General features: G+C 39.5%; 1 protein-coding gene across 1 annotated transcript in view; it reads left to right on the plus strand.

Moving 5' to 3' along the window:
- The first annotated feature begins 4,684 nt into the window (after window positions 1-4,684).
- CFTR (CF transmembrane conductance regulator) overlaps window positions 4,685-25,825 on the plus strand; it is an 84,349-nt gene continuing 63,208 nt past the window's right edge. Inside the window, exons 1-5 of the mRNA XM_039381002.1 lie at window positions 4,685-4,752; window positions 17,245-17,355; window positions 18,583-18,694; window positions 23,787-24,002; window positions 24,917-25,006. Coding sequence (XP_039236936.1) covers window positions 4,700-4,752; window positions 17,245-17,355; window positions 18,583-18,694; window positions 23,787-24,002; window positions 24,917-25,006 — 582 coding nt within the window. The 5' untranslated portion in view covers window positions 4,685-4,699. The remainder of the gene's footprint in view (window positions 4,753-17,244; window positions 17,356-18,582; window positions 18,695-23,786; window positions 24,003-24,916; window positions 25,007-25,825) is intronic.

Genomic DNA, 25,825 nt, shown 5'->3' on the forward strand with positions numbered 1-25,825 from the left:
ATCTGTATTCTAAAACTATTATGATTGTGGACTCAAAATGTATTTGTCCGGGAAATATCTGTGAATAGTTTACTTTTTAAAATGAATGCTGCTATAGCTTTTATCTTGGTTAGGATTCAGTTTTCATTATATTTCCTGGAAATAGAGAAGCTCTTTGGAATTCACAGTAGTATAAGCCAAAACTAACAAACAGTATGAAAAGTGAGAGGTAGCTAATTAATCCACAACTAGAGAATACTGTGGGGACTTCAACAACTAAAGCAGATATTTGTAAGTCATCAGGTAGAATGCTTTTGTTGAATGTTATACATATACTTATAACTGTAGTTGACAAAGTTCTTTCATTGATGCTGCTTTACTATTTTGAGTCCTTTTTAGATGTTGTCTATCTTGGGAGTGTGAGCAGCTCTGAGATAGAGTAATTGATTTTTTGTAAATGACAGCTGTAGGGTAGAATGAAGCCCTGCCCTATGGAAAGGTGTCCACACTGTTTTCCCTGCTCCCAAAAGAAGCTGAAAGTGAGATGAAGTTAATATCTCACAAGATATATTGAGGAGCTATACCTGACCCATATTTTAAGGGCATTCATCTAAGAGGATTTGAAGCAAGGCCTCCCATCATTATTTAAATCACTTGGAATGAGGAAGTGAACCCAGGTGCAACCGAGTGCACAGGGAAACTTGAGAGAAAGACCATTGTCAGATTTGTGGATAAAGTTCTCTTCTTTTATTAAAAAAAAATAAAGGAAAATAGACCAGACTACTTTGGGGTTGAATGAAACATTGAAAACCCCCCACCAACCAACCAACCAAAAAAACACAAGTAGTTTCCAGTTAATTAAAGATTCAGAAAAATTTGGGGGTTTGGTTAGAAATATGATTGGTAGGGCAGGTAGCTTCAATTACCAAACAAAGAAAATTTTTCACCCTTATGCCTGTTTTCTCTCTGCCTATCACTACAGCAAGGTACTTTTTTTTTTTTGGTCAGGGCTATTTTAAAGACTAAAGTTTTCAGAAGATCAGAATTAAGAGATTGAAGAAAACACTTTTTCATTTTAAGCAACAAAAAACCAGTGACTTAAAGTGTTAGCTTTAACAGCTACTTAGCTTAACTTTCTGAGGAGATGGTAAGCTTTTTCTACTAATAATTTCTACTCCTTGGTCCATTGACATTTGCTAATCAAAAATTAAAATATAATTAATTTCTTAGAATCATAGAATCATTTAAGGCAGGAAAAGACCTCCAAGATCATGGAGTCCAACCTTTGACTGAACTACCACATCAACTAAACCATCTACCCTTCTTGAGAATCAGCAGCTGGATAAAAAATAAATAAGCCCCAAACCCCCAATGTGTTACTGTACCTAGGAAAGTGAATGCAAAATTCCATTGGTTATTTCATGGCATCTTAAGCAAATCTTCCCCTTGCCCTGCCTTTCTCCTGCCTTGCCCCATGCCATAGGTTCTTACCCTTATCTTGGCAACAGCACTAAGTGAGTTTTCTACCTCCTAAGTTTAGATCCCACTGAAAATGCACCACTCTGATGGGGTTTTCAGCTAGACCAGAAGCCTTAAGCAGCTTTACATGCAGCTGGTGGCTCTGCAGCTTAATGGTAATGTGTATGCAAAGGCAGGAGAGAGGCCAAGGTTATAGCCCTCAGAGCAGAAATCACTTTAAGTTGCCATGAAAATGGAAGCATCTATCCAGCCAGTCTGTTTTGGACTGCCCATGGCATGTTGGCTCTCACCTGAGTTACCCTGCACAAGTGTGGTAGCCAGAGTTATTGCAGTGATGGCATGAGGAACCAGCCTTTACTCATCCTCTTGTTCTCGTACTTGGCTCTCTAACTCAGCCTCGCTGTATTTTCTTCAGAGATAACAGAGTAAAGTCAATAGATGGTGGATGTGGATACAGCTAAAAAGTATAGTAGCTATTGGCTTGATGTCTCAAGTTGCATTTCTGTAGAAGTGAAAGAAAATCATGTAAAAGAAATTTGGAGGTATTTCAGTCCCTAGAGAAGAATAGAAATACTACATTTTATTCCTACTCACAGTAACACTAATGACAAGTTTCACATTCATGTCAGATGAGTATGTTCAAGATCCCTGAGAAGATAAGGAATAAGAGTGGCTCTGAAATAAGCAAGGAAATGTACTGGTGGCAACTTTGTGGACACATGAAAGAAAAATGACAAGAAATACGTAAAACAAAATTAGTTAGGAGTTTGTGACTCTGGGGTGTGTGTGAAAGCAGCTGAATTATTTGCAAAACTATTGGATCACAGAGCACAGTAATAATTACTGTGCAGGTGCTGGTGATGCTTAACATAGCCAAAGCTGATACTTAGGAAAGTAGGCAAAGAAAGTTTAGAGAAGAAATGTTCAAAATTAGGGAAAGGTGGTGGAATTTTTCATGTAAAAAAATTACATAATCAACAATGATTGATGGGATGTCTTTGTTAGTCCCAAATTTGCTCCAAATGCACATAAATCAGCTTTGGTGGCAATAGCAACAGGGAGATACTGTTATGAAAAATACTTCATTACCTATTGCCATTTTAAGCAGTTTGGACCTGATCCATGAATCGTTTTAAATGACTAACATACCTCACTTTCTAATATAAATCACAAAAAACGTCTGATCTCCTGCTTGGTTTCTACTTTATTCGCCGGTACCAGAGATCTGAAGGGAAAGAGCCCATAGCAGGTGGATGTGTATCGGTCAGAAGACTGTGTTTCCAATCTGTCTTTAAATTAACGTTTCACCATTTTTTAATGAAGTGGAAGAAATTTGGGGACTTAGGTGATCTGCATATCAGGGCCTACTCAAAGAACTTCCTTTCAAAGGCCGATGGAGCGCGTGGGATCCCAGCCCTGCCCCGGCTCCCGCAGAGGAGGGATCTGAATCGTGATCCGCGTTCCTACTTGAGCGCCCTGATCACTGGAGGGGCTGAAGGGGTGACGGGCTGTCACCGCCGCACTAGGGAGCTGCGGGAGTCTTCCTGGTGCCCGGTACCAAACGCCCGGAGAGACCGGTCCCGCCTTCTCCCGGCGACCGCGGTGCGGTGCGGGATGGCGCCCCGGGTCCGGCTCCACTAGGTGGCAGGATGCCTGAAGGGCTCCGCGCGGCTGTCCTGGAGCCCGGGCGGATTTAGCCCTGCCTCTACGTATTATCTGAGGACATGATAAAATGCGGACAGTTTCCTGGAGTCCTGCCTGCCCCGCGTTTCTTACTGGTTTTGTCATTAATAAAGCAGAACCGGGAAGAATCCGAGGGAGGTCTGAGACACAAAGGAGCCCGATGCGGTGGAAGGGTAAGAAGGCACTTCTTGATTATCCACAGCCTGCGAGGGAGAATTGCCAAGGCAGAGAGAAATTCTTTATGAAAACACGGTCGGGTGTACCGAGAAAAGGTGAAATAAAAAAATGTCTGCGAAGTTTGCAAAGAGTAACAGCTGGTTAAAGTGTAGCTCAAGCTATAAGTCCATAGAAAGGCACGTTCACTTCTTTACAGCCGGTTTAGAGGGCAAGGGCTGCATGCTTAAGAAAGCATGGCCTTTTTCATCCCTATTTTGTTTTAAATCACAGAAGTGAAAGGACACTGGAGTGTGTAAATATCACAATAAAGCATCAAATAAAGTTAAGTCTTATACAGAACTAAATCACATCTTCTTTTTCCTGCTTGTTGTCCTAATTGTCTCTTTCAAGCATGCTTTCTACTGTGCACTCTGAAAGCAGTGATTTTGTTTCTATGACACACGTATAAAGTTTCATAAATAGCTTTAGTACTAGATCTGGGTGTTTGGGCTAAACTTACTAAGGATATAACTTCAGTTCTGATTCCTTTCGATTCAGGTAGCTGTGCCTGCCGGAAAACTTGAAAAACAGAAGCAAGTGTATTTTCAAGTGGGTACGATCGCGCTCGCCGTGCACCCTCCCCTGAGCTGCCCGCCCGCCCCAAGCCCTTGTGCCGCTGCGCTCCCCTGCGGGACTGCGCACAGAGCCGGGGTGGGGAGCGGGGACTTCTGGCCCAGGCCCTCGGTACCCACCAAGGCCAAACCTCGCTAAAGAAGGACTCAGTTCCTACGGGTCTCCGGGGGGTGCGAGCAGGCGGCCAGTGTGCTGGGGCAGGCTCTGCGGTGAGGACCTGCGCGCTCGGGAGGGTCAGGGAGTCTCCGTGCCCCGAGGGGGTCTCCGTGCCCCGAGGGGGCTGTTCCTGCTGCCCTGGACCGAGGGCAGAAGGCCCGTCTGGAAAGGTGGTTTCTCCCCCTCTGCCCCTGGTCGGGCGAGGGGCTTAGTACTGGAAGGAGGTTGAGGACCCAGGGTGGAGTAATTCGCGAAGCGGAGTCGGCAGGTGGAGGTAACGGGCTGGGCGAGAGTCATCGGGGAGCTGGGGAGGAGAGGAGGGGAAAGGGTGCGGGGGTAGCCGCGGGGCGCGCCCGGTGCGCGGTGCCGGGCACGGCGGGGAGGCGGGGGAGGAGCGGCGGCGGCAAAGCGCGGGCTGGGGCCCCTGCCCACCCACCTTTGAACTGGGGCAAAGCATAGGCGGGGAGAGGGGCCGGGGCAGGAGGCGGGCGGTGACATCAGAGCGGCCAGGCGGATAAGGTGGGAGAGCTGTGGGAGCGGAGCGGGCGAGAGAGGCGTCGGCAATTAGCGGTTGCCTCCGGTCCCCGCGCACCGCACCGCAGCTCCGGCCACCATGCAGAGGTCCCCTCTGGAGAAGGCGAACATCTTCTCTAAACTTTTCTTCAGGTGGGAGCCCCGGCGCGGCGGGACACGTGCGGGCGGGGGCAGCGGGCCGGGCACCGGCGGCGCGGCTCCGAGGGGGCTCCGCGCCCCGCGCCCGACCCGCCCGGCGGAGAAGGGAGCTGAGCGCTGGGCGCCAATTAATTCCGGAAAGCTCTGTGGGGAGAACGGTGGGAGTCTCGCTTGTTGATGAGATCACTCTTTTTTTGTTGTTGCTGGGGTTTTAGCACCAGGAATGGGCTCTGACTGTCAGGTGTCATAAACTGTCGCTGGACCTGGACAGATGAATTTATGGCATAATTTGAGCAACCTTTGGTAAATTGCTCAACTAGTTAATCTGTTATTTCACTGTAAACTTTGAGAACACTGGGGTGATGGGGAGCAGAGGGGAAATGCTCTCAGAGCAAGAATTCCTTCTGTTTGGCTTTTTAAGTGTTTAGCATTTGCTCAGTGTGCGAGTATAATATACAATCTTACTGGGAGGAGTTTCTTGTAAGCCTTGAAAATGTTCTCTGACAAGCACACTTCCTACTGCCTTCTCTTTCTCAGAACTTCTAATAAAAAGAGAAGGAACCAATACCAATGCCGGGGCAAAATGTACTTTGTAAGACAATATGGAAGCCTGAACACATTTTACATGACATTGCTAGAAATGACACTGTGAACTTGAGAGAGCAAATAATCTATCTGGCATTGGCCCACATGCCACTGTTTTTGCCAGGGTGCTGGGTCCCCCTTTTGTTACTGGAAGATCTTTTGCATGTCAGGGAAGGAAGGGAGGAAATCTTGTGTAAGATGTGAGCATGGTGACTGAAATGGGAGCACATGGTGTAAAATCGTAACATTGGCACTAGGTCTCTGCCTGAGCAACTGGGAGCTTTTAGCTCACTTTTTAATCTTTTTAATCCTTTTGGTATAGCTTTCAGCAGGTTGGTCTGTACCTTTTTTGAAATTTCTTAAGGGAAGGGAGTCTGTATGAATCACACTGTTTGCCTTTCTCCCTCCCCCTGCCCCACCTCACCCCACCTCACCTCACCTCATTTTAGCCAGATGTGATAGTAGATAAGGATTCCATATATAACCTGTTCCTAAAGTGTTACAAACATCCAGGTAAACGTGAGGATCCTAGAGATGTTCTCCAGTGATGCTGCAGCGGGAAAGAAGCCATACTTGCTGTCAAATGCTGTTAGAGCCAGGGAGGGTGGATAATTGGAGTGTAAGCCTTTAGAAATTCTCAATAAAAGTTACTTCAATCAGTTCTCCTGTCAAGTATGACAAGAATCTGTAGAAAATAAGTCTGCATATTAATTTAATTGCTCAAAGAGCCACTTGTCCTATTTAATTTTATTTGTTTGTAAAACTTCCATCAGAGTAGTACTGGCCTAGAACCCATGATGCTGAAGGTATGAAGAAAAAAACCCAGTAAGATAAAGCTCATTAAGTGCATAAGTAACCATCTTCAGACCCGAGCTGGTCTTTTAAAATCATAGTCTTTAAGTCAGTTAAATAGTGTTTTAATCATGCTTATCATGCATGATGCATTATATTGTGCCGGCTATCAGTCGGATGACTGTAACCAAAGTGTTAATAATAAAATATATAAAATTAAGGAGGTGTTTATCATGAATATTGACTAGACTAGAGAAATGGAAAAAAGATGTATGGAAAAAGATTACTTTTTCCAATGATGATGAAATAATTGCTTTCAAGTATATGACAGAATGTTTCAGTGAAGTAACTTTTATAGGAGACTGTTATGCAATTATGTGTGAAGTACCAATCTGAATATAATGTGGTAAGTTGAAGATCATGTTAGCAGAAGTGGTTTTAAAGTGTTAGTTGTCATTATTAAGGAAATCTTGCTGATAAATATTATTATTTAATGTTATATGAGCCACTATGAGCTACAGATGTGTAAACAGATGTGTATATTGGCAAGGTTTTATTGCTTCATAATGTATTCTGTTCAGGCTGGAGAGATTTTTTAAATGTGTTCTAGTCAGAATGGAACTCCTTGCTCATAACTGAATAATTTAGACATGTTTCAATATTGTTTGTGTCTTTTTTTCTTAATTCTTTATGCCAAAAAAATGAGAAACTATCTTTGTATACAAGGAGTAGTACCTTAAAGAAAATCTTACCTTTTTATGTTGTTTCCAAAATTAGTGATACTACTGGAGCAAAAAATAGGTAATTGCTTGGAGTGGTCGTGATAGAAAGTATTCAAAATTAGGAATTAACTGTCATCCAAAACTTTAAACAATTTTTGTTTAAAAACTGAGCTTTGGTGGGTAAGAAATGAGGTGTGAAGACGAGTGGTTTGAGATCTTCCATTATGATGACACTTGGAAAACACTATATCCTAAGTGTTTGGAGTTTCAGGATTTCTTTCATGTTTTGTTTTATTTTCCTTGTACTTTGATCACTTTTGATCCCAACTGCATGCAAGACATTTTTTTCCTGTGCATTGCAACTTTTTACCTTGTTTAAAGAAAACAGTTTTATGCAGAAATAGTCAGACATCATATGCTTAGCTTCAGATTAATTGTGAAGCTTAACTTTTGTCTTTATAACCGTGACTTGCTTTCTTTTGTAGTTTTGGAGTTCTGCAGGGTCAAGGCCATACCTTTTGTTGCAAACAAGGTCAGAGTACTTTGCAATCACTCAGTTTTTATTGAAGATTAACTGAGATCAGGAAATATTGTTAATTAATCAATTTTTATCTGAGTACCCACACATGGAGTTATTACTGGAGTTTCAGAATGGCTGCAACTATGGGATAATTCTGATTTTATTTTTTTTACATGCAACTTTAGATGCTAAACAACAGGTCCTCAAAAAGTAATCGTTGTGCTCCTGTCTAACTCTTTAAGCATATACTTTTGCTTTTGTACATACTAAATATTACAACTCTTGGCAGGACCTAGTATGTTAGTGCCTGATTCATTATTGAATACAAATGAGAAATACAAAGTAAGCCAGCTTTTGTGTCAAGTCTTCTCATGGATTCAGTCAATCAGACCTGCTCTAGTTGCTTCTTTCTTGCCAAACCAGAGAGAAATAAATCTGCTGCCTTTTTGTACAGCTGTCCAGTGGTTCCTAGAACAATTTAACCTGTAAGGGATAAATGTTGGAGTCCTTTTTTTGCCCTATATGTGCCAGGAGGGGTAGGAAAAGGCATTCAATTCTATACCTTCCCTCTTCTAGGAAGTATGACCAAGTGTTACCTGTGTTTGGTGGTGAAGGTGTTTTAGTTTTCTATCTCTAGCTCAGCTACTCTTTTTAAAGTGTATAAGCAAGAGTGATTCTCTAGTCTGCTGGGTAAGGAACTTGTTTGTGAGTCCTGATTTCTGGTTTGAGACCACTTCTTATGAAGTCTTTTAATAACCCTTAAGGTGGATAACAGAATCCAAGACTTAAGTTTTAAAAGGACCTAGCCTATAGGCTACAGTCATGTTATTCTATCATTCTTTGTAGCTTAATTCAGTCATAATTGCAAGGTTGAGAGTGTCTTGGCCAAGATAGTTTCTGGTTTGAAAAGACATTCTCATGAGAATTGAACTGAATCCCTTCAGAGAAGGAAACTAAAGCCAGACCTGCCCTAGGCAGTCCCTGCTCTATTCTTGAATTGTGTATCTTAGAATTTTATACCAAGAGGTTACTTAGGATTTTGATTCCTGAACAGAGAAGGATTTATGAGTTTTCCTTGAGAAGTTTGGGATTTACTGTATTGATTACAAACACAAACTGTCTTATGTTCCTAAAAACCCCAGAGGTTGTATAGGAAGCTTGAAGGCCTAACTCATGTCTATAAATTTCACTCTGGAGGGCAGGTGTCTAGAAATTGTCCCAACCAACATATATTTGGAGCATCCCCTATCAATACCTAGCTGTAGCATTTTGCTCACCTTTCCTCTGAGTAGGGAGCCTCTGTGTACACTGGCAGCTATGAGTAGGTAGACTGAATTGCACAGTGTTGTGGCCCAGTTGCTGGGCAGTCAGCATAGATCCTTCTGCAAGGTAAATTTCCTATAGTATATTCTTAAGGCCCTTTATGTGTCTAGCCCCGAGGAGCTGCCTTTCACTGATCCTAGGTAATCATAAATCCTGTCTGTTAGTGATAACCAAGCAGATGCAGATGCAGCACAGAATATTACCCTGTGAGGCTGCTTGATCATTTGCCTGTTGCCCCAAGTGGTCCTTGTGTGCTCCTTCAAATTACATGTGCTCCTTCAGTGCTTCTGAAAGTCAGCCCCCAGGTGGTTCAAAGATGTGTGTGCAAGTTTTGGACTCCTTTTGAAAATTTGATTTCTATTACTATTTCCAAGGTAAAAAATGAAACTTGAAGTGAACTGGAGAAAGGATGCCTAGTATCCTAAACTTGAAGTAATTTCAGTCAGAGGAATACCTTCTCTAGCAATAAGGCTAAATTGTATTCTTGGCTCAACCTGATACTGCATCTTTGGTTTAACGAGCAGAAATGCAAACCCTGCATAGAACAGGGACCTTCTTTGGCTGCTTTATAACTCTAAAGCACAGATGTCTGTATCAAGTTGCATCTGAGTTTCTGAAATATATTTAGAGAGTCTTTTCCTCCTGCAGGAGGAAGACTTAATAACTTGATACTCAGAATTAATTATCAAGCATTTGAAAGATTTGCAGACCTTGTTATTCTCTACATGCTTGTTTGATTTTGTGGTATAGAAAATACTCCATCCAAATCCTTGATTTTTTTTTTTTTTTTTTAAATACTGTAAGCAATGGCATGGATTGTAGTTTTATTACCTGTATTATAGAGGCTTCTAAATGCAGATTTAGAAGCCTCTATAATGCAAAGAAATTTGTGTATTTCTTCAAAGAAATTTGAAGTCCACTGTATTAAGCACTGGAAAATATTTGATAAGGAAGTCTGTTTCAAAGATCTTGAAGTACAAAGGATGGGCTAAAAAAAGTTTCCTTATTAGTTCTGTAGAGAAGAAAGTGGGATGTACAGTGATTGTGACTTGTCCTGGGAGCATGTGGTGGCGTCAGTGCAATCTGTGTGAGATCTCCTGTCCAGCACTTTATTTGCACAAGTGTATTTCTCATGTGACAAAGTTATTTCAGAATATTTCTAGAGTGAACAATTATCACCTCTTTCATACTGAAGAATCTTAGTCTCTGAATATCTACATTACTGGATATGCTGATTTTAAAAGTAGTGAGAATAGTGTGACTTATCACAGTGTGACTAGTTGCAGAAGACTTCTACAGGTTGCTGTTGTCTTGGTTTGGGTTTTTTTTTCCTATCCCCCCCCTCCAGCTTTACAGCGTATATGTGTAGGTATAGTGGTTGTGGAGGCAGAAGGGTGCCAAGTTGATATCTTGGTCATAACATGTCACGTTATGGCCTCTAAAGTAAGTTAAAGCTCAAATTAAACTAGTATATAAGACTTCAGTGAAACACAGTGCCAGATTTTGCCTTGTGAACTTGTAGATGCAGTTCAACTGCCTTCCATAAGAGTGGGGGTATGCCTGGGTGAGATGAGCAAGAGCTGGGAGGCTGTTTAGATATTATTTCCTCTCATAAAAGCAAAAGGATCAGCATGAGCTTTTTCAGTTAACAAGTAGCTGAACGAAGGCTGCGCTGTCATGAAGCTCCCCAAATTAGGAGAGAATAAGTAGGCATTTGAGACATACTTTGAAATAGCATTGTTTTTCTGTTGAAACCAGAATCCTCCTGCCTGTCAGATATGGTTAAACATTCTTCCTTCAGGAGAGGGTAGGCAGGAGCGGGGAATGATCCTGAAAGGCAGTGCTTGGGGTGGCCTGCTGCAATACTAAAGTCTTGACTCCATGGGCAAGATTGTGCCTTAGGAGAAAATCCTAAGTGAAAGGAAAGGTAATTGGTTTCAGGTGTATTCCCATGTTTTAATGTTGATATTTATCTTTTTTAAATTTTTTTTTCAACTTTTAAAATAAAGGATGTGAACTTTTGTTGTATTGGACTCAGTCTAATATCTCACTTTAACTGGTTTCACCTTAACTCAGTTTAAGGTTAATCTGTAAATTCTGGAATACTTTTATTTCTCTGGTAGTAATAAATACAAAGAAAACAAATCACAAAGCCCCCACAGTGTTGCTGTACTGAAAGCCCAAGACTGTTTTGAAAATCAAAAGATATGAAGCATTTTCTCATTAACTTGCAAGGATCATACTGAGGAGTAGCAGCATCAAATCCCAGGAAACAGAGAAAATGGCGAAGAGCAAGTAATAAGAAAAGCAACACCTAATTCAGGATTAATTCCATATTACTGTAATGGCACTTTATATTTTTGATACTTGGTATTAAAATAAAAATAAAATAAATTACAAATATGTTCACATGTTCATGAAGGTGTTTATACCTGATCACTTAACAGTCATTGGGCTTGGAACAAACTACATGTTTGAAAAGGGCAGCTGATGTGCAACTGTATGTTATTTTATTATGAAATGTTTCTAAAAAATGCATGGTTAAGACAGTGAAGAGTGAAATTGGATGAAATTTGTTGCTATCACATTAGTGGTACATCTGGGAGATTTTAAAATTCAATTAAATCATGAATAGCACTGCTCTGCAACAATTTTGCTGATGCAAACTTTCTGTAAGGTTCCTTGTTCTTTCAAAGAATGGGAGAAAGTAATCTCTCTCTTTTTCTTGCTATGGGATATATAATGGAGCAAAAAGATGAAGATGAAGAAACATCTTCTCCTAGCTAGTCTAACTGTAAGTATATGCTGAAACAGCCTTGCAAACCCTGTTCATAGCAGATCATCACCACTATGTTATTTTGCTAGCGTAGCTTATTTGAAGCATATCTTACACTTTAGTATCTAAAGAATTGACAGATTTTAATATAATTAATGTATTCTGTCCTTCAATCTCGCACAACTTAACCCCTAATGTGTTTTGTTTTCGCTCAAAAATGGCTCTCAGTACTTCTGCAAACTGAAATATTATGACTACCTTCATAATTGTAAGGAAAAAGTATTGAATTTCTGCTAAAAAGCATTTACAGATAAGATAGTTTGAATAAGTGTCACTTCACAAAAAACTGGGCAGAAAAAGCAAGCCTTCCCCAGGAATTGCCATGGAGTAATCCTAATTAAGATTTGCTATTGAAATCCTGGGGTTTCAGCAGAACATTGATTATTCTTAAAATGGTGCTGCTCACAGCTAGTGACAGAGTCGATAACACTGCAGCTAAATACTTTCCATGTCAAATAACAACTTATGGGGAGAAATTGTTTATTAGTGAAGAAATTAAAATCTTAATTTTTTTGATCTGGGGGAAAACAACAAAAAAGCAGAAATCAGTCGAGTCTGCGTTTACCTTCCATTGTTGAAGTCCTGCAATTATTATGTTTAAATATTAAGCTGTGTTGCATTTGTTTGTTTTTAAAGGAGAAAATGCTAAAGTCTTAATATAGTTCTCAAAATATCTGACATACTATTTCAGTAGGTCACTGTTCAAAACAAAGTAACTGCAACCCTACACTGCTGAGGGTAACCAAGTAGCAGGAATAAGGCTGTGGTGCCTGGCGCTTGGGCTCCATGGATGCACTGACTTGTCCCATCTGTTAGCAAGGATCACCCAGATCACCCTTTACAGTTGCATTGCAGGATGCTCAGAGAAGACAGCTGGTGGTACAGACACTGTTCTGGAGAAAGAGTTTTGAATGTAGTAGAGCTGACACCTCCAGTATAAAGTAAACAATTTATAATTTGCTGCTGCCAGAGTGATGCATATCTTTTGGGAGAGAAGGGAAGTGCAAAGCCTCTGACAGAGTCCGGTCTGGTTTGACCCTTTGGGAATGTCTGAGATCTACATGGTACCTCAGTCTTTTCCTGCAGTTGGTAGAAATTCATGGCTTTACAAATACCTTGTAAAACTTAGTCTCCAAAGCATCATAATAATGGCTTGTTTATGTTCCCTGCTCCACCTCCCCTTAACTGTTAGGAGGAAGGATAAGATAAAGCCAGAGGCACATTTCTTGCCCTCTCCATTGAGATTTAGGTCCAGTTCCTTAGGAGCTGCAGGCACTATGCCTAATTATATTGTGCACAGGTAAATGGGAGTGAAACCATGGCCGCCTTTGTGCTGCTCAGTAGATGTTGCTGTGTTGTGCACAGGACACCCGTTGAAATGGTACCAATCTGATCAGTGACCCTTAGAGGAGAGCTGCTCTGTTTTACAGGTCTTAGATAGCTTGGCCCCACTGTTCTGTCACTGTCTCAATGCCCTGTGCTTCTTGATTTGAAGAGCCTGATGGAGCTAGGGTATTCCTGGGGCTGGGAGGAAGATCTGGGTAGTTGGCTTAGCAACACAGAGGCTCATTCTCTTCTCAGGGAGATGCAAAGCAGCCTTAAGGGAGAGTCAAATCCTATTGACAAGTTGTCTGTGTTAATACTCTCTGGAAAGCCAAAGACATCTGTCCTATAGATACAAATTGCTTGAATGGGATGAGTCTGAACATGCTCGAGAAAGCAATAGTAGTAGTAAGAAATCTGTTACGTATTGCTAAGGTGAATGACAAAGAAATGGTCAATAGAAATCTACTAAACAATATGTTAGGTATTTGATATTTACATATCAAACTTGTAAGGTATTTTTTGCTACAGGCAGTAAATAATAGAGGTGGAACTTGTTTTCCTTCTCTTCTTCTTTTCTATTGTACATCCTTGAAACTTGTCCCCTGCTGGGCTTCATGTGTGTGTACCCATAATAACATTCCTAGTTAGTGGCAAAACTGACAGCACTACAGGTTTTTCTGTAAAAGAGTTCATTAAATGCCAGCCAGTAATCCAGTGGTATTTGCTAACATAATGCTCTAAAGCCAATCTGTTTCCCTTTCCTCTTGCTCACTTCTTTTCACAAGAAAATTCTCATTCTCAGCAACCACAAGAAAAAACTCATCATTACGCTGACAAATTGTTTCCATTCAGCCCAAAAATAGAAAAGGCATATTTGTTGACAAACTCTGACTGAGCTGTGTCACCTGGTATTAAAAAAACATGCATAACTAGAGATTATATTGTCAGTTAAAATAGATCTGTAGTCATTTTGCATTTCAAAACTTTGCAATAAAACTGGATCACAATGGCAATCTGAATGCTACTGGAACCTGGAAAAAAGATTGGTTTTGTGAAATATTTAAGTATTTTAGGTCTAGTATATTCCTTTTAATAAAATACATACTGTCTCCCACGGTTCTTGACAGCACAATGCAAGCAGCTGTTGAAAATCTACTTTGAGACAAACATCACGTGTCAGACCAACTCCTCCCACGATTACCACTCCAACCTGAAGCCGCTTGGCACAGTGCACAAATTGGCCAGATCTAGTTAGGGTGGGACTTCTGAGCAAAGCCAGGGCAGCTGGGAGATGAACCTCTCTGTGCAAGCCCTGCCAGCAGCCTGCAGTAAGAACCTGGCTAGAGACTAGCAGGTCCCCAGGGAAGGTGTCAACACTGCTCCTTTAGCTGGCTGGAGGCATTTATTCACCGCAGGTGCAGCTACCCTGATGAGAAGTGAGATGAGGATGAGGACTGCACTCTTTGGTCTGTACCGAAGACTTGGGAGAGGAAGGTGGTTTTGGGACCACATAATTTCAGTGGCAATGATAAGTGCACCTAGTTAAGGACAGAGTAAAACGAGACATTTCTAGGCTACAGTAGATCTGCTAAGCATGCTGCCTTCCCTGAATGCTAATACAGCCACTCTGCTCTAAATGCAGTCACATTTTGTTACTTCAGGCAGTGGCAAAATGCCAGGGTAGGTGCTAATCAAAACTATAAATAAAATCAAATGTGTGGAGGGAAACAGTGCAATTGAAAATGTTTTCCCAAAACATACAAAGTCTGAAATTGTAAAGCATTTATCTTTTATCAAGTTGGGAATTGCTTATTGCAGTCTCAAAGCATTATTAAAAAGCTCAGCAAGGTTATTACCTAGCTATGGTATTGAGAATTAAAGTTGCTTAGGAAGCACTGTTACTTACTTGCATTAGCTCCAGTAGTCGTTTTGTATCCCATAACTTGTATTCATTCTATCATTGCCAGAATATCTGCGTATACAGAACTTTTGGTGAAGGCAGTCTACAAGAGTTTCTGTTCCTGAAGGACAAGGGTTGGCCAATTCTCTACAAGATGTACACAAAGCCAATAGCAGCTGATTCTTTCTCATCAGGACCTGACAAAATACAAATCAATACCTGATTTATCATTTGCAGTGGCCATGAAAGACTTTCGCACAACAGTTACTTTAAATTCAAAGGTTTTCTTCTAATCCATCTTATTACATCCCTGAAAACATTGGCTTCTGTTTCCAGTAGAAGTAAAATTTATAGATGTTTTACCAATGGTTCTCTGAAGTGGACTCTCCTAGCTGTGTTCTTGAAACATACCCTGAATCGTGTTTTATTTCTCAGCTACAGGGGTGTCAAAGATTGAGCTAAAAGCCATGGGATTCATCTGAAACCATAGTGTTACTGCAGAAATGAAGGAAAATCTTCTAGTTTATTAGAACACCTTCTCTTTGCAGTGGGTGTGATGTAACTGTGCACTTGGGAAATATCTTTGTGCCTTACTGAATTATGGGGATTATAGACTAGTGCTTATGCAATTAATAATTTCATTAAAGTAAATGTTAGAGTGTACAAGTGCATGCACACAGTTGCACACAGTCTTCGACTGTTGTGCTAAGGTCTTTTTGCACTTGTGTAGTGTTTAATGATTTTCTTTTACCTTTGTATCCACTTCTTTGCGAATTCAGAGGCTGCAATTGAGAATGTGGATTACTTTGTGTGTCTGACACATGTTCTTACAGGCATACAGGTACTCATATCCAGTAAGCTGTTTGTATTTTCTAAGTGACTGTGGGAAACATTATTGCATTTCTTTTGCCATTTTTAACTGTTTTTTATAAAGACAAAGCAAATTTTGAAATGATTGAGGTTTTGCAGAACTTTTATCAAAATCATAAATCGTATAGGGTTTTTTATAAACTATGTACATATGGAAGCATGACAACAATCAACCACAAACTACTTTTCCTGCAGGCATTTCACTTTTTTAAGGAAATATTTTTTATCAATGGCAGTAAAGCAGAAACTTGAGTAGTTTCAAAATAGACCATTAGTTCTTACAGATCCTTGTTTATGTTTTGTTTTAGTCCTTTCAAAAAGATTTCCAAACAGAATCTGCTACACAATTTTGTACAAGTTGGCACTTGGGGATTAATAGGCCTTTCCAAAGCTGAATTGTTTTATAAAATTAGTCAAGGCTTCTAAAGTTTTTTTCTACAGAGTGGCTTTTTCTGCTTTGTTTTAATTTAGCATGCTCTTTAAATTGGTATTAAATTTTTAATTCAGCATGGTCTTTAAATCGGTATTAAGTTTCTTAACATGACATTTGAAAAAACAAATGTGAAATGTGTGCATATGATGGACACAATAAAAATCTTATGAGGAAGCCTGGGAAAGACCTTCTTTGTTGTTAAGTGCATACTGCAATGTAGGGTGTCAAAGGAACCCCTATAGAATCATAGAATGGTTTGGGTTGGAAAGGACCTTAAAGATTATTTAGTTCCAACCCCCCTGCCACGGATAGGAACACCTTCCACTAGACCAGATTGCTCAAAGCCCCATCCAACTTGACCTTGAACACTTTCAGGAATGGGACATTCACAGCTTCTCTGGGCAGCCTGTTCCAGTGTCTGGCCACTCTCACAGTAAACAGTTTCTTCCTAATGTCTAATCTAAACCTACTCTCTGTTTAAAGCCATTCCACCTTGTCCTATCACTACACACTGTTGTAAAAAGTCCCTCTCCAGCTCTTTTGTAGGCCTCCTTTAGGTACAAGAAGGCTGCTATAAAATCTTCCCGCAGTCTTCTCCAGGTTGAATAATCCCAATTCTATCAGGCTTTCTTTATTGGAGAGGTGCTCCATTCCTCTAATCATCTTTGTGGCCTCCTCTGGATTCGCTCCAGCAGGTTCATGTCCTTCCTGTGCTGAGGACCTCAGGGCTATCCAAAGTACTCCAGGTGGGGTCTCATGAGAGCGGAGTAGATAGGAATGAAACCTACACATTCAGTTTAGTAATAGTTCTGATTTATTATTCATTTATATGGACATAGCACATAGCATATTTGGAAATACAGTACAAAGATCTCAATCCCTTGTTCATTTGTCTGCTACTGAATCAGTAGGAAGTTTGGGCTGTGATTCCATCCCAAAACTTATAAAATGCAAGTTTCACTATTCTTCTTTTAATTTTATATTTGTAATATAGTTTTGTAAATATAATACAGAGCTGCATTGTATTATGTCATGTATGTGTGTGTATGTGTGTGCATGTGCACATAGACGTACTTGAATACTGTGAACACAATATTAAGTGTGAGACAAAGCAGCTCCAGGATTAACCTCAGAAACTGGTGATTTTTTTTTTAAATTTTTATTTTTATTTCTGCTTAGATGGACAAAACCAATTTTGAAAAAGGGTTACAGACGACGTTTGGAGCTGTCAGATATTTATCAAATCCCTTCTGCAGACTCTGCTGATAATCTTTCTGAAAAACTAGAAAGGTAAGAAAGATTCATGAAATAAGTTTGTTTCAGGAATCACACTGCAATTTTCATAAAAAAGCTGTTGGATGACATGTTTAAGTAGCATTGGGTGCAAGTTGGTTGCACACAGTTGTACTTTGGAGATGACTGGGACCCCGGGTGGAGATGTACCACCTAGACGCTCTAAATTACTATATACAGCTACCCGTGACAGCTGTCCATTGGTGAGAAGAGGCTAGACTCACAGTTTCAATGTTAGTTCCCCTTTCTGCTGTTCTTTCTTCACAAAATAACCTTGTAAAACCTTGGTTTATTTTTTCTTCAACTAAATAACATTCTTATTTTTCTTTGATACCACTGTTGAAAGACTAAGTGTTTCTGCAGAAATCATACCCCGACTTTCCTCATTTAGGCTTCCACTCTTCTTTACCCTATTTCAGTGGGTTCTAATTCAGGAACTGTGCTGCACTTGTGACTAACTCTTACTACAAGTGCCTAAATGCATTCCCTCTCCCCCAGCTTCTGGTGTAGGTTTCCCTGGTGTTCTGGGGCAGCTCATGTCTGCACAGTGCCAATCCAATTAAACTTAGTTGCAGTTTAGCATAAGTATTCAAAACTGGTGGAATATGTTGAGAACATTGGTATGCTTAAAGCATTTTGATAGTTTATAAATGGAATATTTTGGTTATTTAATATTCTGTTGCAAAATGGAGAAAAGAGTTAGCTAAGGAAATTCTCAGGAGTACTTTAATGGGAGCTTAATTTTGACTCTGCTCTCTGAGCATCATTACTTCTGATCAGCAATTTATTATTCAATAGAAAGTTATTGTCCCAGCAACACGAGTTAAAAATAGTACTGTGCAGTAGAAAAGTCACATTTTTGATGCTTTGTTGGTGCTTTCTTTTTTGCAGACTGGAAGAGTTCCAAAACATTTATTTGCCTATTATTGTGCTTTGGTTTTAAGTACAGCAGGTTTCTTTAAAACATACAATGTAACCTTTTAATGAATTAATTCCCTGCAGGGTGATGGATGACCAAGTATTTAAAACTGCCAAATACATGGCTGAACTAGGTTTGAACTTTTATTGATCAATGAAGGCCAGGTCTTTGTGGTCTCTGTAAAGCTTTCTTTCATTAGCCACCTTAGCTAAATCTCCTTGGATATAGTTGGGTAAATTGAAGTATGTCAGACTCATACACCCATGTATTTGCTCTCACAACTCGTTTTTTTGGTTCCTTTTCAGAGAGTGGGACAGAGAGCTGGCAACTTCAAAGAAGAAACCCAAACTTATTAATGCCCTTCGACGATGCTTTTTCTGGAAATTTATGTTCTATGGAATAATGTTGTATTTAGGGGTAAGGTTTGTTCTCCTTTTCAGTGAACTTTTAATGTTCCATAAGTAGACTCAAGTCTTAGAGACTGCTAAGTTAATACAGAGTCCTTTCAATAGCTACAGATCTTTTCTCTGTGGATTGATTACAAAGGTTATAAATATAAAGATATACTCACGGGCTTTCATTAAAAAATATTTTCTGATAATATCTTTTAAACATTCATAGTATTAATTTTAAAATGTTTCTAATGCTGGCATATGCTTCTCCAAGGACAGGCAGAGCACCTGAATTTTTGTATCACTGCTGAACTAAGGTACTTGTTTTCTCATGTTATGGTTTTTAAGAAGATTCTAAAGGATTTTCTACCTTACACTGAAACAAATGACCATGCAATTTTACATGATTCAGTCAATTTTTTCGAAGTGTCTAGCACACACATTCATAGTTAAATGCTTTATTGAGGTTTATGTATGCAATAAACAAGTTGTCTTCATCAGTGGTAACAATTCTGTGTAAACAACTATGTGAAATCATATCATAGAATCTTGGTACTGTCAGTGCTCCAAAGTGTGTGATCAGGAACTTGATGTAAAAGTCTGAACTGATTATGTTTATCACCTTTTGAACACATTAGGTAGGATTAACCTGATTTACCAAATGCCACCTGTTGGTTTGACAATCCTATCACTGGGGTTAGGGGCTGTGAAAATAATTTATTACCAATGGTGTCTCACTAGGTGTGTTGTATAGCCAGACTGTAAATCTGAACATTGCAATTAACCAATATGCACATTAATTATCCATGTTATTGTCAAGTTTCTTTGATTTAATAGTAAAAAAGAGAACATATCACCTCTGTAAGGAGGGGCAGATAGCTTGTGGAGATTAAAAGGATGTTGTAAGGTTATGTAGGGAGAAAAATAGAAGGGCCAAAGCCAAACTGGAACTGAATTTTGCCACTGCAGTTAAAGACAACAAAAAAAGTTTCTATAAATACTTTGGCAGCAAAAGGAGGGCTATGGAGAGTCTTCATCCTTTGCTGAATGCAAAGGTTAGCATAGTATCAGGGGATACCCTTTAGGTACCGGACACTAAGTTGTCTTTGTCCAGACAGAGTAGTTCACCCTCTAGGACAGGGCATCTTGCATAATAACCCTTCTTTCTATCCTCTTTCACCTTTTTTTGTCAATTCTTCTCTGGCATGAGACCCTTTATTTGTGGACCTTTGCTCAATCATGTCTTTTATGTGCTTCTGTGATCTCATAAGTGCCTGTAGTTTTTAAATTTTTTTTCTTACCAAGCCAACAACTCCTTATTCATGATAGATTTGTATTAAAAAAAAAAAAAAAACAACAACAAAACTGTTCTCCAAATAGCCTACTATACACTATAATAGCTGTTTCTGCAGAGTTTGCCAACCAAAGCTTTTGCAGTAATGCATTCATGTTAGAAGTTAAGCAGTGTCTGAGGGCTTTTGCAGGCAGTCTTGAGGATAACACTCTTTCCCAAAGTATAGACCATGTGTGTAAGTATGCATACATGTCATTGTGCAGGGTTGATTTCTCCATATGGACAATTTTAATGGAGTGCAGTTTTAGAGCAGGTGGAGACAGAATAAGACTGCAGGATATTTGAGTCATATTTTTTGTTTGGTTGTGAATTTGTTTTTTTTTTTTATTTATTTCTTTAAGAAATTATAGATATGTGCAACTGAACACCTAGTAAAAAAATCTACCCCTTTCACAATGAATATGGAAAGATTAATTCAGTTTAAATTCTTGATTCTATTATCATTAGTCTTCGTTTTATTGAAAACTGCTTAATTTTCTTGAAAGAGGAATTATAAGAGAAAAAACTTGCTCCTAAAGCTACTGGTGTTCTTTTCAGACCCTGCTTGCGGAAATTAATGGGAGCTTTGCCATCAATTTGAATGGGGACAGGATGTTGTGCCGTATTGGCATAGGTGTAACCAAGTTGTATGTTCTTTGAACTTCATTTTCCTTTCAGATCCTCTCTTGTCTACTCTCTGAGCCGTCTTCACGACACCTTTCTTGGAGTGTAGTTTAAACTCTGCTGACATCCCTGCTGTTTGTGTAGTTGTCATTGCAACTGGCACGACAGCTTTGCTCTCATTAAGTCTAGCTTTTTTTCTGTCTCTCCCTTTTCCCTAACACACCATAGGTGATGATGTTATCGCAGGGTGGACACTTGTGCTCTGGCCCCCTAGAGTACTTCGACTCTTCCTCATAAATAGTGTTATGTTAGGCACATTGAGTTACTGCACTTAATATGTCTGCTCCCCTGTTGTTTGAAACAGCTTCCATGCTTCACCCCATCAGAAGATGAGTCTTGCAATTTAAAGAAAAGGTGTTATGCTGGTGAAACAAAAATCTTTCTTTTTAGCTTGATACCTACTAATCAAATAGGTACTTTGCTGTGAGGATTAATTTGATTCTACTTCTACTTTCGTCTTATATCCATCCCCATAAAATGTTTATTTCCACTCAAGCACAGCAGCTGCTAACATTAACTTGGAAGTGGTATTAGTATCATATCCCAAAGGACCCTAATGAGGATTTCCTGAAGTTCCTGCATATGGGTCACGGGTGTGAGTGAGGAGTCAGGGAGGGATATGAAAATCCAGAAGCGCTTCTTGGGCAGATGCCAAAGCAGAGATGTGCATTATTGTCTTCAAATACAGAGTGTTTGAACATATGGGGGATACACGTAACAAAAAAGTCCTTATTGTGTAAGAGTAATCATACCAGGTCAGATTAGCATGGTATCCTGTGTCATACTCTCATTTCTCTTCAGATCTTCGCTCTTTTAATTAAGATTTCTGTGAGGGGGACATTTCTGAGTTTCTCAGTGACCTATGATGAATGCAGAGGCAAGAGTAAGGACAGGAGATGGCAAAAAATGACTCTTAAAAAGTGAATTTTCTGTTAGGTGCACAAATCCCATTTGTTTTTTTAGGGAGGTTGTTCTTATTGGTTTATCTGTATTTACATCAGTAGATTATTTCAAGTTTACAAGAGGAAAAATGAAAACCAGGTAGTTCTGCTTTGATTTATATGTAGACTAGATAACATCTTTGGTAAGTAAGTTGATAAATGTCCATTGTAAATCAGTGGATTTTTATGCCCATGAGATCGCATATGAGTTGGCTTGTTGCCAGCCACTATTTTACACTTAGTCTGTAAATCACCTTTTTTTCCAGCAAGCTAGGAATGTATGCAATACCTTTATGGTCACAACAAACACAGCAGCAGAACATGGCATTTTTACTGGAATAAAAGTAAATACAAAAAAAAAATCTTGCTATTTTAAGCCTATATAGAAGAGCTTATCTTGGAATCTCTGTACTGCATTGTCCTTGAGAGGTGAATGTTTTGTATTCTGTGAGTTTTGGGGAGTCTTGGTTTGATGCTTTGGGATGCATATGGTCTAAGCACAGCTGCTTGGGTCATGTGTGTTTTAATAAACACTCCTCCCTTTGCCTACTAATAACACTGAAGTCTTTGTCAAAGCTGGCTCCAGATTTACTGCATTTGTATTGGGACAGAGTGGTATTTAATTTGGGAAATGTAGCTCTTAGCACATATATGCTGTTTAAGATGTAAAATTTCACCTCTTCTGTGGAAAAAGTGAATGATGAATATCAGCTCCACCAACAGGGTTTACGCTACAGGTTGTAGAAGTATTTGGGATTGCTTTCGTATGAGAGAACAAAAGGAACCCAAAGGAGAAGGAAAAGGAATTAAAGGGAATTTTCCCAATCTATTTATCACAGCAGAACATTAATTACAGCTGAACTTTACCAGTTCACTTCTCTCTGAGTCTCTGGACAGTGGTCTGTGTAGTTTTCATCTGGAAGGCAGTACTAGTAACTTTTTGGCAGAATTTAACACAACTGTATAGAAAAGAATTCAGTGGTGTCTTGTTACTTTGGAAGTATCAGATGCTTTCTGCAGCAACACAACAGAAAGAAGGATAAGGAGACAAGCATAAAAGTTCATAACACTAAGTATTTTTACATTGAACATAACAGTGAAGCAAACGAGCACATACATACTTCATATCCTTCTGAAGCTCATGCAGAAGATGAAGCAAAGTGTTAGACCACAGCACAAACAGTGCAGTTCTTGGGAAAGGACTGGGGAAGGAAAGAGGGGGCAAGAGGCAAAGATGGAAAAGGATGAGGTTATAGGAGTGAAAGTATGAGAATGATGGGGCAGAGAGGGAAATGGAAGGCAAAGGTGAGGTAACACTTAGTGGGGTTTAATTACAACAGAAAAGGAGACTGAGGACAAATGTAATAGCAGGCTAAAGTAGTCAGGGTTATAGCAAATAATTTGGATGCCTTGCAGTTTGGTGGTTCATACTGCCTATTTTTCCTCTCCTACTCTGCATCTCTACCGTGCTTCTCATCATGATGTGGGAAGTGCTGGGGCTTCCAGTGCAGGAGGGATGGGTTTCTTTGTGTGATTTTTGTTAAACTTGCCTCCACTACTTTTTACTCCCTCTCATCCTGCTTTGGTTACAAACCTGCATGCAGTGTCTAGAGCTGTTGAGGAGGATAATCCAATTATTTATATTTTTATTCTGTAGCTATTTCCATTTGCTTTTGGTTTTAGCTGTATCCTCATTGTGTTGTTCTGGTGGTGTTCATTTCAGGAGTTCTGAGTCTTCCTGTGTCCTCTAAGTCCAGTAAAATGCAGTGTAAACCATTCCCTAGGGGCCAAAACAGAGGTCCAGCCTGATAAACTGGATTCAGTCATATGATATGGCTAATCCACTATAACTCTGTAAAGTAAATGTGGAAGCTAATCTCAGTTGTCGCTTTTGTAGAAATGATCAAATAAAATTTACAATCTAGATTTGTTTTGGTGGAGTTGCAGGAGCATCATGGATTTAGACAGCAGTGAGTTGTGTGTTCTCATGTGTAATTACTGCAATTTTCTTTGTTTTGAACAGCAAACAGGCCTGACTTCTTTATTTAAGATATTAAGCTGTAAATCTCATTTGGTAGGACTTGAAATTAAAATGTTAGCCATTTTGAAAAAATGAACAAACTGTTGACCAAAATTATTCTTCTCCTTTCTATCTGCAGGAAGTCACCAAATCTGTGCAACCCCTTCTGCTGGGAAGAATAATAGCTTCCTATGATCCAGATAATTCTGATGAAAGATCCATAGCCTACTACCTGGGTATTGGCTTGTGCCTTCTCTTCCTTGTGAGAACACTACTTATACACCCTGCTATATTTGGTCTTCATCATATTGGAATGCAAATGAGGATAGCTATGTTTAGCTTGATTTATAAAAAGGTAATTGTTTCATTTACACTCTAAGCCAAACCTCTGTTTATAGCCTGCGTAACTTTTAGACTAGTTTGTTGAAAGATTGATAGCTTTGTTAAGGTAAACAAAGCACACAGAAGAATAATGTGGCTAACATCAGTTTCTGACAGCTCTTCATTTCCCAATCCAAAGAACTAAATACTCGTCTACAGCTGGTTTGGCTGAACTCAGCCTCTATGTGAGTTCAGACTTGCTGGATATGTGGTGAGATGCCTTAATTGTTCTACCACTGTGCTCCTGTTATACATGTATATTGCAAAGGAAGAGTAACAAGCTGGTGGCCAAAGAATATCTTCAAAAGAGAATTAGAGGTGAATATTTTCAGCAATAAATATAACATTGAAGGGATTGAGTTTGAATGATACTGTGTGAGATCTCTATAGCATGAAGAATCAAGAGATACTGATGCATTACACAGTCACACATAAAAAGATTTAAAAAGGTATTTGGTTTTACCAATGCCAAAAGCAGCTAATTTAAACAAACATGTTAGTTGTTCTAGTATAAAGCTCACTGTGAAAGCATCTTCCAAAATATTTGTCAGGAGGGGCACAGCAGGAGATTTTTGAGGATGCACAACAGCACACAGCATGCATGCTTAATTAAAACTTGTATTTGCATATATATCTATATATATAAAATATTCAACAGAAAGCAAGGACTAAGTCAATAAATCAATATTTGTAAAGCAATTTAATGGCTATATTGAATTCAAGTGACATAAATAACAAGTTTAATGAGACTTTCTTCATAGCATAAACAGATAAGTGGGTTATTATTTATACTACTGTGCCGTTGTTTACCATTTTTATCTGTATTTATTCTGTTTTATGGGGATGAGTTAGATGACCACTTTTCTATTGTTTTGTTTTCTTTTACAGATCTTAAAACTGTCAAGCAGAGTTCTAGATAAAATAAGTACTGGACAATTGGTCAGTCTTCTTTCCAACAATCTGAACAAATTTGATGAGGTGCGTCATTAGTTAATTCACCTGGTGAACCATCAAATACAAATGCAATACTTCAAGCTATTCATGACAAATATTAAGGAAAGAAGGAGCATAAATGATGAACTGCAACAGAGTGCTCCCTGTCTTAAGGAAATGCATTGGCACGTGGTCATGGAAATGCTCATTCTGATACTTATGACATCCTTTATCTCCTATGCTGATTAGTAGAGGAAATCTAAAACCCACTTATATCATAAAAACATAGTTGTTTTGCAGTCGGGTGAGAACCTGCCAGGAAACCTCCATGTTTACATTGGTTTCATGGAAGTCAGAACTTGCTGGTTCAACCCTTCCATCCTATTTCCTGTATGTTTTTACTAAAGTGATTCAGTCTGTTCCTGCCATTGAACAAGCGATGAGGTTCAACTTCATGATGCTACTGTTACTCACTGTCCTAAAAGTGCTTGTTGATGTAAGACTGTGTTAGGAGTTAGGAGTCATTCCCAACATATCTGTCTTAGGCAATACTTACAGAGTCTCCTGTAAAACTTCTCTTTTGTTAAAGACATAGAGATAAATTCCTGCTAATGCCTTTCAGGACTGGAAGCTCTATGAAATTCTATTCATAATGTGTGTTTAATTGGCCCATTGGAACTATAAAGTTTGCTTCCCATTAAAGACGCAAGGTCAGACAGACTGTAGAGTCGAGGCTGGGACTGCAGGGTGTATTTACTTCAAGCAATGTATTCCTATGTAGAGCAATGTCAGCTAGCACTGAATAAGTTGAGACAAATGGTCTATCATTGCAGCAGTGTAGCTGCACTAACACAGACCCCTGTG

This window comes from Pipra filicauda, unplaced genomic scaffold (genome assembly GCF_003945595.2).
Source record: "Pipra filicauda isolate LSUMZ 115617 unplaced genomic scaffold, ASM394559v2 scaffold210_size2929891_pilon, whole genome shotgun sequence".
NCBI classification, from domain to species: Eukaryota; Metazoa; Chordata; class Aves; order Passeriformes; family Pipridae; genus Pipra; species Pipra filicauda.